The 13,482-nt window shown below is 62.9% G+C and overlaps 2 protein-coding genes across 2 annotated transcripts; both read left to right on the top strand.

Annotated features, from left to right (window-relative positions):
• Positions 1-392: 392 nt before the first annotated feature.
• On the top strand, positions 393-3,050 carry LMJF_32_2420 (conserved hypothetical protein; the record flags this gene model as incomplete). Its single annotated transcript, XM_001685513.1, has 1 exon — positions 393-3,050. One exon carries the CDS (start codon positions 393-395, stop codon positions 3,048-3,050), a length of 2,658 nt encoding a protein of 885 aa, XP_001685565.1.
• Positions 3,051-5,506: 2,456 nt separating this feature from the next.
• LMJF_32_2410 (conserved hypothetical protein) lies at positions 5,507-11,584 on the top strand (the record flags this gene model as incomplete). Its single annotated transcript, XM_001685512.1, has 1 exon — positions 5,507-11,584. The coding sequence occupies one exon, from the start codon at positions 5,507-5,509 to the stop codon at positions 11,582-11,584; it is 6,078 nt and encodes a 2,025-aa protein (XP_001685564.1).
• Positions 11,585-13,482: the final 1,898 nt, after the last annotated feature.

Here is a 13,482-nt window from a genome sequence, read left to right as displayed (position 1 = left end):
ACATGAACACGACTTATCATGCAAGCGTTGTCATATCACCCGTTGCGACCGCCGCTTCTTCCTTGACGCTTCGCTGTGGTCATCAATCGGTGCTGTGTCGTAATGTCGCAAGGACGGTGAGCTCGGGGGTGCACTTCTGCCGTGTTCTCGAGCCTCGTCGTCGCGGCTGCCGAATCCCTGGTTTGGGGAGTCCGTTGTCTGCAGCGCGAGACTTTTCCTCCACCACGCCTGTCTACTTGCCTGCTTTCGACGTCTTTAGCAAGCGGCAGACATCGGACTCAGCATCATCAGCAATCGCCGGTGTTCCATCACCATCTCGGAGCAGCTCCGGCAGTGCTGACGTCAACCATAATCGTCGCCGGCATTCTCCATATGAGCGCCGACGTTCTTGCATGCCCCCGGACGCCGGTGCCTCCGCTTCCACGGTGCCCTACGCGTTTCCTGTGGGACGCGCTTTGCGCTACGTGCAGCTCGGCCGATGCCATCATGAGCAGACGGAGGGGCAGACGACGTTGCACGAGTGGCTTGCAGAGACGCCCTTCTCACCTTCTGCGGAGGCAGTGGGGCAGCTCTTGGGGAACGGGGGCGCCAATGTGGAGGGCTGTGCTACCTCGAAGACGGATGCGCACGGACCGGAGCTCGTGGCGGAGGTGTCCAGCTTTGCGAAGTACCACGCTCATCACGTCCTCATCGAGTTCAAGGAGCTGCGCCGCCGGATCGCAGAGGCGGACCCGTGTGCGCAGGTGGCCCGAGTCGGCTCGCAGCGACCAGCAAACTCCTCGCCGTCGAACCGCCACGAGCACGGTGCAGACCGCAACACTCAAGAGCCCTCGGCCTCGTCTTCTATGTCGCCGTCTCCCACGGCGCCCCTGTCTCCGCATCCACTTCCGGCCCACCTCACTGCGGCGCTGACGCAGACGCTCTTCAGTGTCACGGTGCTGCTGCACGTGAGCGGTCTTTTCAGCGTCGCGGAAACCCACGTAGAGCGTCTGCTGGATGTGTGCTTCTCCGCCTCCATCTTCCTTGCGCAGGATTCGGCTGCAGCTGCGGCTTTGACGCGCCGGCAGCGAGGCAACCTCTCCGCATCATCTAGCGCCTCTAAGTCTCCTCGACGGCATGGCGCCACTGCCGCCGTTGTGGAGGCACCGTCGAGGTCGCGGCATCTGCACTCGCTTCACTGGGCGATTGTGCACTTCTCGGCGGGGGTACAGCACTGGGGGCTGCTGGAGCACACAAGTCCGCTGCAAGATGTTGGCAGGACGCAGCGTCCATACGAGCGCCTGCTGCAGGTACACGCTGCCCTGCTTTGCGAGCAGACACGCTGGTGCGTGGATCATGTGCTGTGGCATGAGCTTGTGCTACTCAAGGCGGGCCGCCGCGCCGAGGCAGCGCGAGATGCCTGGTTTATGGGCCCCGACGCGGCGGCGTACTCCGTGCTGTTCGGCGCGCAGTCAAACTCATCTACCTCTTGCCGCAATGCCGCGGCTGCAGGCTCACTTGCGCGTTGTGTGCCGCCCCGCTTGCAGCAGCGCCGCCTTCAGCTTCTACCACTGCTGTGGCTCTCTCTTCTCTGCTCCCAGCTGCAGAAAAGACAGACGCCAACAGTGCAGACGCCGTCCACGTGCGCTGCACCACACAGCTCGCCCTCTCCGCCAGACGACGCGGAGGTGACCTGGGCCTCAGCACGCCACGCGTTCGCCGCCCTTTTGCCGCTCTTCTCGAAGGATGCGCGACTGGACGTGACGGCGTGGGCGGCGCTGCATCTTCTCTTCCTTCCACACAGAAGGGCGCATCTATCAAATGCGAAGGGCGCGGAGGCGAAGATGACACAGCCGTGCACCATCTCTGCTCCAGCGCCGGCGGCGAATGCGACGTTGCCGGAGTTGTGCGCACTCCTGGCGCGTGTCGAGCGTGACGGCGCCTTGCTAGAGCTCGGCCCGGCTCTTCCGGGACCGGCTTGCGTGCACGCGGAGTCGTCCGCACATTTTCACCTCGCCTCGTTTCTGCGTCGTTGGCTGGATGCGTCTACGGCACCGCCATCTGTGCCCTCGTCACGCGGCACAGCTCACGTTGGACTTGCAGGCAGCAGCAGGCGCATCTGCCGTGGCGACAGTGCGTTGAGCACATTGCAAACCCCAGTGCATACAGCGGGCCAGCTTTATCGTGCGCTGCTGAACATTCCGCTCTCGGCCCTCTTTCTTCCCTCACCCAAGTATTCGTTTGGTGATGGCCTTTGTTCCGCGTCTGCAGTCGCTCAGTATGCGTCGACAGAGCCGTCGCCAAGGCAGCGGCTCTCTGTGACCGCAGAGGGAGTACGATTGCTCAACCGGTTGCTGCTGCATGTGCTGCTGCAGTGGCGCAGCGATCGCCGTGTTCGGAGGGTGCCGCAAAGCAGTGGCGGCGTGTCAGCACGGTCCATGTTGGAGAAGTTGCCCTCCGCAGGCGGCGCCGCACCAATCGTGCCTGAGTGTTCGTGGTCCGCGAGCACGCCATGCACCGAAAGCACTAGTTCAGGAGGACGCAGGGAAGCGACCGAAGCCGCTCAGGGCGACCCTCCTCCCGGTGCGCTTCCAGCTTCCCGACCGGGCCTCTCGCAAAAGGTGACCGTGTCCGCTGCGGAGAGCAGGCGGCAGTGGGAACGGGAGCTCGTTTGCGTCCTTAACACTACTCTTCACTTGGACGCGCTGATAACAGCAGGCGCGGACGATGGTGTCTCACGTGATGGCAGCAGTGATCGTGGCACGGGGCTCATCCGCGCGTTCGTTGCGCCAACAGCCCAGGCCGTGGTCCGTGCTCTGGCGGAACAGCTTGGTAGATCTCTGTTACCATGGCGACTGCTTCTCCTCCACTGCGAACATGTGTCACTCACTGCGGTGGAGCTGCAGCTCCTTGGCAAGCTGGATGCGACGCTGCGTCACGTACTGCTCCTGTACGATCCTCAACGTGTTTGCGCGAGCGACGCCGAAGCGGCCACCCCGCCTACGGACGTGGGATCGCTGCCGATGATGTATCGTGTGTCGATGAATGCGCTGATGCGCACAGCTGCCTGAGGGCACGTTTACGTGTACGATATCGGCATTTCAATGCTTTCTTTTTCAAACGTTTTTCTCTCCTTCCGGAACGACGGAGGTGGAGCGCCTCAGTGCATGGCATCATCACAGCCCAGCGCCCTTCCCCCCTACACGCTCTCTCTTTCTCTGTGGGGAAGCGAGGGGGGCAGGCAGCTCTCCCCTCCCTCCACCTCTCCCTCCCAAATGCCGAACCCCACTCGTGGGGATGCCGGGGCCAGGCACCCACGACGTAAAGGGGAGGAGGGAGGTCAGGGCGGTGCATCGCTACAGATGCCGGCGACCAGGTCCTGGATGGCGCTGCGTCGGGGCACCCCTCGCCCTCTGCGACAGCGTGCACGCTTGTGCCATCCATATCATTAGACAGGGCGTCAGCGTGACTCGGGCGTGTGTCCCACCACCACCCCCGGCCCTCGCGCACTGCCTGTTGGTGTGCGGGGAGCCTGCGCCACGCCGAGGAGGATGCACGGCGTGGCGACCGGCACGAGGGGCGCGGGTCGGGGGGTGGGGTAGCGTTTGAGGCAGGGGCCGTGCTGCGATGACCGGGCCGGCGCATTGCTGTGACGCGCGTGTCTAGCGCTGCTGCACGCCACGCGAGGCGGGCCTGTGACGGGGCACGTGCGGGCTCGAGTTGGGCTGGGACTCCTGCTGTATGACAGAGAAACGGACACGTTGGAACGAAAAAAAAAACGGAATGAAAAAACCTCCTTTTCTTGGATAGGCCGGGCGGTCAGCGGCCAGCAATGTGTGCGTGTGCGCTCATGTGTCTGCGTCTCGGGCGCACGTGGGCTTGCGGCTGTGTGCGTGTATTTTCCTGTTTCTCGTTGTTGTGCCTTTCACTGATCCCTGCCCGTCTCTCTTCCCCTCTGCCTCTCGTCACCGGCCACGTGAACTCCCAGCGGCGGCCACCTCCTATTCTGTATTAAATCTCGTCTTTGAGCGTCCACCCCTTCCCCTTCGCGCGAAGCAGGAAGGGTGGAAAGGTGACGACAACAGCCACAACCAGCGGAACGACATAATCGAGAGCGAGGTCGTGTGTGTGAGCCCGGTGCGCAGAGGAGACGGACAAGGCATTCGCCTCTCTAGCCGTGCGCGCGTAAAACTGAGGAAGCCGTCGCCTGCGCGCATCTGCACGGCCGGCACAGAGAGAGGAAAAGGGCATTGAACGCTTGCTGTCACCGCTCGGTGGTGGTCGTGATGCGTGGCACTTTTCTCACCTTTCTTGTTAGCGTACGCCTTGCGAACGTCGTTTGTCCGACATCCGCAACTCTGCCGTTGCGCGAAGGGAGCGCGTGAGCGGCATCTCCAGGACCGGGATGCCGTTGAGTGCATCTGGCGCACTCGACGGAACGCCTAACGCCCCACCGAGGGATGTGACAGATGACTGCTACGCCTTCTCGCCTTCCTGGGGAACAGCCTCCTCTTATGTCTCTGTGACGGAGCGTATGGATGAGTTTGAGTGTCATGTACCTACCAAAGGCAGCAGCACCACTCCCCTGCGGCCCGCTGCACAGCCAGTGAACCGCACGCCGGACACCCACGCCACGACTGGCGCTTCCTGCACTGGCGCTGCTCGCCCGCCGCCTCCGGCGCAAGGCACCCAGCGACGACCAAGCAGCTTAAGCGCCGACCGGAGCAGTCTTGCCATGCAAAACTTTAGAACCTACGGGCGCATAGACGATGTCGTGGCCGGCCCGGCCACCGCTCCTGCCAGCAACCGTGGCGTGGCTTTGTCTTGCAATGATCACGACAGGAGCTACACCTGCTGGCTTCAAGGTAGCCCTATCTCGTCGATTCATGCAGGGGACACACCCGTGCATCACCACACCGTGGCGGCGGGGGAAGAGCGTCATCGTCACCCCAGCGAGAACGTAGACGTGTTTCGGCCCACCGTCGACAAAGGCGGCACGAAAACATTCGCCGCCGCTGCCGCCGTGATCACAGTGTCCACGCCATCCCTTTCGTCGGCGTCGCTGCCGGCGCGCACGGAAGACCCTCGGCGGCCGCCGTCTTCGTCGACTTCCCCTGCGACGACCTTCACACAGACGCGCCACAGCGATGTTGCCGAGCTACGTTTGCATCTGAGTGCCTTGCTGCGGCAACAAGCTTTAGGTGCCGCATGCAGCGGTGCTACACAGTACGACGGCACTGTTTCCGAGGGCGACGGTATCGGAGGCCGAGGTAGTGCTCCGCCTCCGTTGTCCTCGCTACACTGCTTGGACTCTGGCGCTAGAGTGCAGGATGCCGCGTTTTGCCCGGGTCAGCCGCCGCCGCGCACAGCGCATCTTCAAGCACGCACATCGCAGAGCCTCGAGCGACCGTCGTCAGAGGCACCGTCTTCGCAGTGCGGACGTCGGATGCCATCGTTCTCGACACCGCCGCTGGCGCCAGACGCCACCTCTACGCGTGACAGGGCGAGTGAGTTGTTTCTGTGCGGTATGTCAGCGCACCAGCAGCTGCCGCATTCGCCCCTCGCACGCGCCTCTGAAGGTATCGCTCATGCACCCAGCACTGGCCACAGCAGCCGCGTGAGCCAGGATGTGCGTCAGGCACGCGCTCAGCAGGCCTTCGACGCGCAGGCAAGCGAGCTTGAGCAGCAGCTGGATGGGCAACTGGGGCTTGTTTTCACGCTAATGCGGCAGGTCATGGTTCTAGACGCACATGTAGCCGCGGGGTCGACAGCCGACACGAGCAACACCCTGCTGAGCAGTGGCGCAGCCACAGAAGACCATCGCGAGCTTCTCGTTGGGCAACTCGAAGAGGTCGAGGACGCGGCGGTCTCTACAGCTCTGCACTTTGTCGAGCTTGCGAACCGCCACGCGCTGGAGTGGATGAATCAAGGGCATTATTCCGCAGCCCTGCAGCTCCTGCAGCGGGCGGACAGGCTGCTGCGCCAGAATGCCGGTCGGGTATTCCGCTATCTGCCAGATCCTGTAGAGCTCGAGGCCCCCTCGATCAACGGCGCGGTGGGAGGGCGTAATGGGCCTCGCGATGGCTGTGACACAACCCCGCTGCAGCGGCCGGCTGCCGCGTCGGCACAGGCCAGGAGCCACGACCGTAAGAGCCCGGCAATATTCACCTCCAGCGACAGCGGTGCCAGTATCAACCACATCAGCAGCTATAATGTGTGCAGCATCAGCGTCCCCTTTTTCTCCCCGTCGCAGGAACCGCGGCGGCTCAAGGCTGTGGCCGCTGTGGCGCACAACCTCGGCGTCTACCACTTCAAGCTGGGGGAGTACACGCTGGCAAGCCCACTCTTTGCCCGGTCGGCGGCCCTGGAGGAAGAGCTTCAGGCACCTGGAATCGGCATCACATATTTTAACATGGCGCAGACGCAGCATGGCCTTCGGCAGCTGACCGAGGCGCTGCGATACGCTGAGATGGCGGAGGAGGCGGTGGAGCGGCAAGTGTTCCAGGCGAAGGACAAGGCAACGCAGATGCGGCGTCGGCTGACACAGGAACGCGCGTTCCAGGTAAGGGACTTCCCAGATGGCGCGCATGCTGCGCGCAGGGGCGGTGAGGACAACCGCGATGGGGTCGCCGCGGCTGCAAACACATCGGCAGACGGCCACCGTTGCAGCGATGCGGCGGCCACCACCGAAGGAGAGGAGGAAAAAGCACTCATGCGCATGTGGATACAGTGGCGCGAGAGCGTGTGCTTCTTGTCGTACGTGAAGCAGACACATGCGGGGTGGCTGGATGAGATGGGCCTCTACAAGGAAGCTTATCAGCACTATCAGCAGGCGCATCGCTGGCTCCTCGCCATTCCTCGCCTCGCCACGGAGGAGCAGCAGCGTGCACAGCTGTTGAAGCAGTACATGGCGACGATGAAGGCACGCTGGCGGCGAGAGGAGGTCGAGGTGGAGCTCTACCACCACCCGCTGCGCACCTCCTCGGCCGCCAGAAGCGGGGCTGTGCCAGCGGCGTCGTACCCTTCCCACAGTACCCGCGCCCCGAGCAAGCACCGCGTGCGTACGCACCAGCGTCCTCAACGGTCTCCAGCGGTGCTGTCTGCAGCCGTGCCCATTGCCAAATACTTCACATCCCCGCTGCAGAGCACTGTGGTGACATCGGTGCTGCCGCGTAATGTGGAGGTGGTCGGTAGGCGCCCGCGCGGCCCTTCTCGCGCGTTTCATCGTGAGATCTTCCCCACCCCGCACGAGGCGCCGTTTCTCTGGCCAGCCGCCAGCGCTTTCGCGCCGCGGAATTCGATGGGTGCACAGCCGCGTCGCCGCCCCAGCAGCGCAAACGTCGCGCTGCACTCAGCGTATGCCCCGCGCCGGCCGTCTGCCTCATCGCTTCGACATCGACCCACCGCCACTGACCACGCCACCGCTTCTGCTGAGCAGGACCACAAACCCCTGTCACATCCATCACCGGAGACGAGAGAGCAGCAGCAGCAGCAGCAGCAGCAGCACGGCGGCAAAAGAGCATCCTGGGATCCATCAATGCGCGTGCCGATCCCGCCGCCAGGGCGACGCACTGGATACCGCACGTCGACTGGGCGCGCTGGGTCAGCCGCGTCTGGCCCATTACTGCATCGCGGCTCTGCCTCCCTTTTGCGAAGCAACGCAGGAGAGCCAGAGATGTTCACGACTGCACGTCTGCCGCCCCGGGCATCCTCTACCCCCTACGATGCGCACACGCGTTTTGCTCCTCAGTATCATCCTTCACCGCCTCGCGAACCGTCCCCGGTGAGTAGCACATTGGCAGAGTCGTGTGTGGAGCGCGGCCTGCTTTTCGAGGCCGAGCCAGAGACACCAAAGTCGCAACCACATCATCGTCACAGTGAGCCCGTCATCCCTGATGCGCTTATCGTCGAGAGCGTGCAGAAGGTTGCCGCCGACCCACCGGGGCAGAGAAGCGAAGCTGCTGCGACACCGCAGAAAGGCAGTGCCGGTGCTGGCGTTTCGGACCTCACGGCATCGGCCCCGTCAGCCGCGCGCCAGCTGCCCGGCCTCACGCCGTCCCCTCGAATTCCCGGCGACTTGACATGGTGCGTGACCGTGCTGCAGGCCTTTCTGCGTCCTCGCTGCCGCCACCGGACTTTGTTGGACACAGAGGGGGAGAGGGACCGCGGCAAACCAGCAGATAGGGGCAGCCTGGGCGGTGAGTACGGCGGACACGTGGCGGTAGACGCGATCATGAAGCGGAGAAAGTCAGTGATTTCCTACGAGAGCGACGACGGGGATGCAAGTGGTGGTTCGGCTGCCAGGGCGCCTACCGGCACCAGGAGCCCTGACCGTTTTCACAGCGAGGGTTTCCACGGTGCCGGAGACAGTGCCGACGCTGCTGCCCTAACCGCCACATGCGAATATGTGGCTACGTGCGATTCTGGTGCAGTGATAGCAGTTGCGTTAACGCCTTTTCCGATCAGTCACGAGAAAAACGAGGGAGAGATATATTACCTCCACGAGCCAAGTGTTGACGACGACGAGGTGATGCTCAAAGCAGAACCGCTCGACTCGGGACGGCGTGGCCGCATGCCGGTATCGGCAGACGCCTTGTTGGGTAGGAAAGGGGATCCGTGCTGTGGTAATGCGTCGGCGAACACATCGAAGACGAACACTCACGATACCTCGGGGAAGGGTGAGGGCGACGCGATGGCGATGCTGGCTGAGGAGCGTGAGGACGCACCAGGCAACGCTCTCGTGTTAGAGACACGCGCCTCGGTGCCCGAGGAGGCGAAGGCCGACAGCCTCAGTACACTGCCGCGGCTAAATGCGGGTGATAGGAAAGACAGCGTGGTGGCATCCCTGGCGATGCATGCTCACAAGGACGATCAGCATCAGGTGTGCGGAGCGGAAGGGAGAGGCGCGGCGGCGCAGAGGACCGCGTCACCTTTTCGGGCGTCTGCCGATGAGGTTCTCCGGGCAGAGCAAGCGGAACTCGCATGCGCTGCGGTGGCAGTGGCTGGCTCGCTTTCAGCGCGTCAGTCGACGACACTTAACAAAGTTGCGAGCTCAGTTGCCACCGTCGCGGAGGCCTTTGCGTCTGCTGCAGGCGACTACAGCGACGTGCCGAAGCCGTCTTCCCTGTCACCAACTTCGTGGGCCGCGTGCAGAGGTACGAGGACACCGTTTCAGTTACCACAGAACCCAGAGGCGAGAGAGGGAGAGCTGAAAACCCTGCCTGCTCCTGCCGGGCTGTTGCACTCGTCGCACTCACCGGTGCCGCAAGCACCGCAAGAGACAAACCGGCGCGTAGACCAGGTGGACGGCTCCTGCAGTGCTGGGCTCGGCGCTGCTGGCGAAGCGGAGGCCAGTAACATTTTTTGCGCAGCTGCGCACGCGACACTCTCCGACAGAAGCCGCGAGGACGACGTGAGCGACAGGACAGCAGCCCGAAAAGCAGCCCTTTGGGATTCACCAACGCCGCCCTCTGCTTTCTCCGCGTGCGCAGAGAACGTTTGCGCGAGCAGCGTGGAAGACACTGCTCTGCCTGGCGGGTCATCGATGCGTGCATCCATCTCGGCCACCTCTGCTCGGTTTACCGCATATGCGCACGAAGCACCGCAAAAGATTGGCAGCAGCGCTTCGGCGTGCACGGGCGATCCTGAGGTCGAAGGCGATAACGGGCCAGCGAGTGAGGCACTGCAGCAGGAGATGGAGGAGGGCGGAGTCAGCGTTTGGCACAAGGGCAGCTCGGCTGCGCCTGAGGCAAGCGCTGCCTCCGCGGGACGAGCCGCTTCCAGCGGCCGCGAAACAGCCGGCTGCGGTGAAGCAGTGCCATGGACAGAGAAGGTGAGCGATGCCACGGATGCTCTTGCCGTTACCGTAGCTCTCCCGAGTGCGGAGGCTGAGGAGCAGCTGACAACTCCGGATAACGACGGCCACACACATAAGCAGAGCCGCGCCGCGACGGTGCTCTCGCCGCCATCGAGGATCAGGGAATCCTGTCGCGGTGAGTTTCCCACGACGACGAGTGCGGCGAGACCACCACACACCAAAGGTGCAGACCTACAGTGGCCCGAAGACCTTGCCAGCGCGAAGGCGACAACAGAGGAGCGACGTGCAGAGGTGAGCGCGGCGATAAAGGAAGGTCCATCTCCAGAGGAGGCTATGGCGGCCCCGCAGCCTCTGGCGACACTGCCGCCTCGACGTGGTCGCGTGTTCGTCTTCGCACCGCACCAGCTTGCAGCATCTGCGTCGATGGAGCTGACGAGCAGCGACCTCAGCTTCCGCAGTGGTGACGCTGGGGAGCGCATTCGATCCCCTACGCGGACACTGAAGCAGCCCGCGGCGACTCTCGGTACGGAGACGGTAGAGGACGGGGCGGCAAAGCCGGTACTGCTGCGCGTGGCGGGCGGCGGCCGCACCTCCGGCTCTTCCGATGGTGTGCTCTGCTCCAAGGAAGGGCACTGCTGCGCAGCGGCAATGATGGCGTGTGCGACGGCCGAGGATGAGACTGTGGGCCGCCGCACTGCATCTATCGGCTCCACCACGACCCGGATCACGCAACTCCGGGGGAGCTCCTCGAGAAGCATTCACGACGGGAATGACCTCCGACTAGGCGACGGCGAATCGCCGGTGAAACTGGAGGCAGTCAAGCTGGCGGAGTCGACAGCGTCGGGGTCGACGATGGCCCCATCCCCGGCGATAATGCAAGATCGATTGCCACCGCCTTCCACATCCGTGGATGTCGCGGTGCCCAACGAGACGCCGGTGACGGTGAACGAGGACGTTGCGCAGGCGAAGGAGAAGGACGTGACGCAGCTGCAAAGGTCACGGCAGGATTTCTTGTCCGCTCGGGAAACCGACATCATTGCGAACATGGACACCCCGCCTCTGTGCACGTCGAGTGCACCCAATGCACCGGAGCTTCTGGACTCTTCCAAGCCTCCGTGCTCGTCAGCGGTCTTTGCCCCGATATCAGCGTCGGTGGCTGTGGCACCAGTCGAAGCGTCCAGAGGATCAGGACGCGCAGCAGCGTTGGAGACGAAACCGTTGGCTGCTGTGCCCCCGCCCGTATCTCCTCGACCAGGGTCGCTGGCGACACTGCCAGAGGCTGGGGAAGGAGCTGCGGTTCTGTTGTCACCACGGAATGGCGCTCTGGGCCGCGAAGGTGACCTGCTTGGCCGTGTACACGGAGGTGACGCCCACGAGGCGACGCCTCCCGGCAAGGGAGATGTCCTTGCGACCACGGAGGGAGAGACGGCGCTCGAAGTCGGTACTAACCATCCTGTCAGTGAGGCGAAGGATGGCGTGGCGGGTGCGCACGAAAAGGCGCGCCTCAGGAGTGAAGGCGCCCACGGCGCCGCGGTGGCCTCGTGCGAGGTCTCTGCAGGTCATCGTTCCCCACCTCATCTACCAGCGCCTTTTCACGAGCCGCGGCCGCAGCAGCAGCAGCGACTCGGCACGAACGAGTCTACTTGGAGCGACGTGGAGACGGATGAGGCGCAGCGGCGGTATATCCGCGATCAAATCGTACAGGAGGAGGCGGCGGGGGTGATTCAACAGGCGTGGAGAGATTATGTAGCGGCACGGTTGCGGCGCCAGCTGCACCTGCTATGGTAAGCTGCAGGGAAGGGAAGGAGAGGTGCAAGCCAAGGCGTCGGCACTTGGAGGGGCGCGGAGGGAACCTCCCCCTTCCTCGAAGCGCAGATGCCGGTGATGGCAGCTCGACTCTCTACCCGTCTTCTCCCAATGTACGGCCTCCTCGCATATGAAACGCTTTGTAGTGCGTCGGCGTTCCGCCGTCGACGGCACCCATCTCCTTTGCCCATCCCTGAGAAGCCTTCTGCGGGTTCAGACCCCATTTCCATCGAGCGCGCCCCGGGCACGCTTCACCATCTCCCCGGCTCGTTGTCTCCCAATGCTCCTTTTTTCCTGCTCCACTCCTCCTCTCCGCCGACCCACCGGGCCTCTCCCTAACGTGCGCACGCTGTGCCTCACACTGCGACACGCGTGTGCGTCTCGCTCTTCTCTCTTTTACTGTGTGTGCATTCCTCTTTCGCCTCCACGGAGGTAGTTGACGGGCCACCTTGTCTCTTCGGCAACCTCGCTTGCTGTCGCCCTCTCCGCCTCTCTCTCTCTCTTGTCATCGTCTCGCCCTGCCCGCGTCGCGCCCTACTCTTTTTCGTTTCTGATCGTCTTGCACTCCCCTCTGCTCCCCTCTCCCATTCTCTCGATAGGCACACAGCATACGTGTGCGTGCTTGCCTGCGCGTGTGTGAGCTCCTCGCGCGGTGCAGAACTGAAACGGAGAGGCGTGTATGTGTATGTCTTGGGTGTTGAAGGCTGCTGTTTCGGGGGCCGCAGCAGACATCCCACTCGCCATTCTTCTCCTTCATGCGGTGTCTCTCTCTCTCTCTCTCTCTCTCTTTTTCCCCCAATCTGTGGCCCGACCCTCTTGTTTCTCTACGCCTTGAGGCTGGATAAGTTTGGTCCTTCCTTGTTCGCTTGCTCCCCCTCCCTGTTTTGCGTGCGAGTCGTGCACATACTCCACGAGGCAGCCCCACGCTTCTTTGTATGTGTGTGCTCGTCGCGCGTTGCTGATGCTGTCTGCATTGGGTGCTTGTCTATTCCATTCTCCGTGTCCGTCCATCACTGCGTTTCTGTGTGTCTGTCTGTCGGCGTGCTTGTGCTCCTTGTGTTTCTACTCGAGTCTTGTGTTGCCACCCTTTTTTTTTCACCTCGTCCCTCTCTCTCTCTCCCTCTGTGCTCCCGCCCCCCTATCCCCATCGCCTAATTGCACCTCTCCGTCTGCGCCCTGTGTTCCTTCCCCGCCCCACTGGCTCATAGAACATCGGCGAGCCCACGAGCCGCTCGCACGAGCGGCATTGGGAGGCGGGCAGTGGGGGAGGCGGGCAGTGGAGGGGCGGAGGCCGTTAACAACAACACCGGTGTAATCCAAGAGACAAAGCACTGGGGGGGGTGGGCACAAAGCTTTGCGCGCCAAAGAGTAGGGCGCCTGCTCGTCGTGGTCGTTGTCTCTGCCACACTTCCGGTACGGCACGATAGAACAGGGGATGCGGCGCGATATTGTTCTCCAGTGAGTGCTGTGCTCTCATCTCCTCTTTTGGGTCGACCTACGCGGGCCGTCTTCTCAGACGTGCGTGTGTTAATGTGGAGCCCCTCAACCATGAGCCAAAGGACCAAGAGAGAACGTGCCGGCGGGACTCGCTCGCGCATCAGCATTCGCCTTTCCCTTTGTCGATGGCCTTCCGCAGATCCATCTCGTGACTTACCCTGCGGTCTCTTGCCTTCTCATTGCCCCCCTTTTCGCGCACTCCCCCTCCCCTCTCTCTCTCTTTGTCGTGGTCGGGTGGTGGTGGTGGGGGCTTCTCTCTCCATACTTTGATCTGACACTTGTTTTGATCGTCGCCTGGTAAATAAATGACACATATATGCATACATATGCATATATGTATATATGCATGTATGTATGCCGATCCCTATATCACACACACACAC

Source organism: Leishmania major, chromosome 32 (assembly GCF_000002725.2).
Source record: "Leishmania major strain Friedlin complete genome, chromosome 32".
NCBI lineage: Eukaryota > Euglenozoa > Kinetoplastea > Trypanosomatida > Trypanosomatidae > Leishmania > Leishmania major.
The sequence above is the reverse complement of the archived record's forward strand: the minus strand, read 5'-3'. Positions and strand labels throughout refer to the sequence as shown.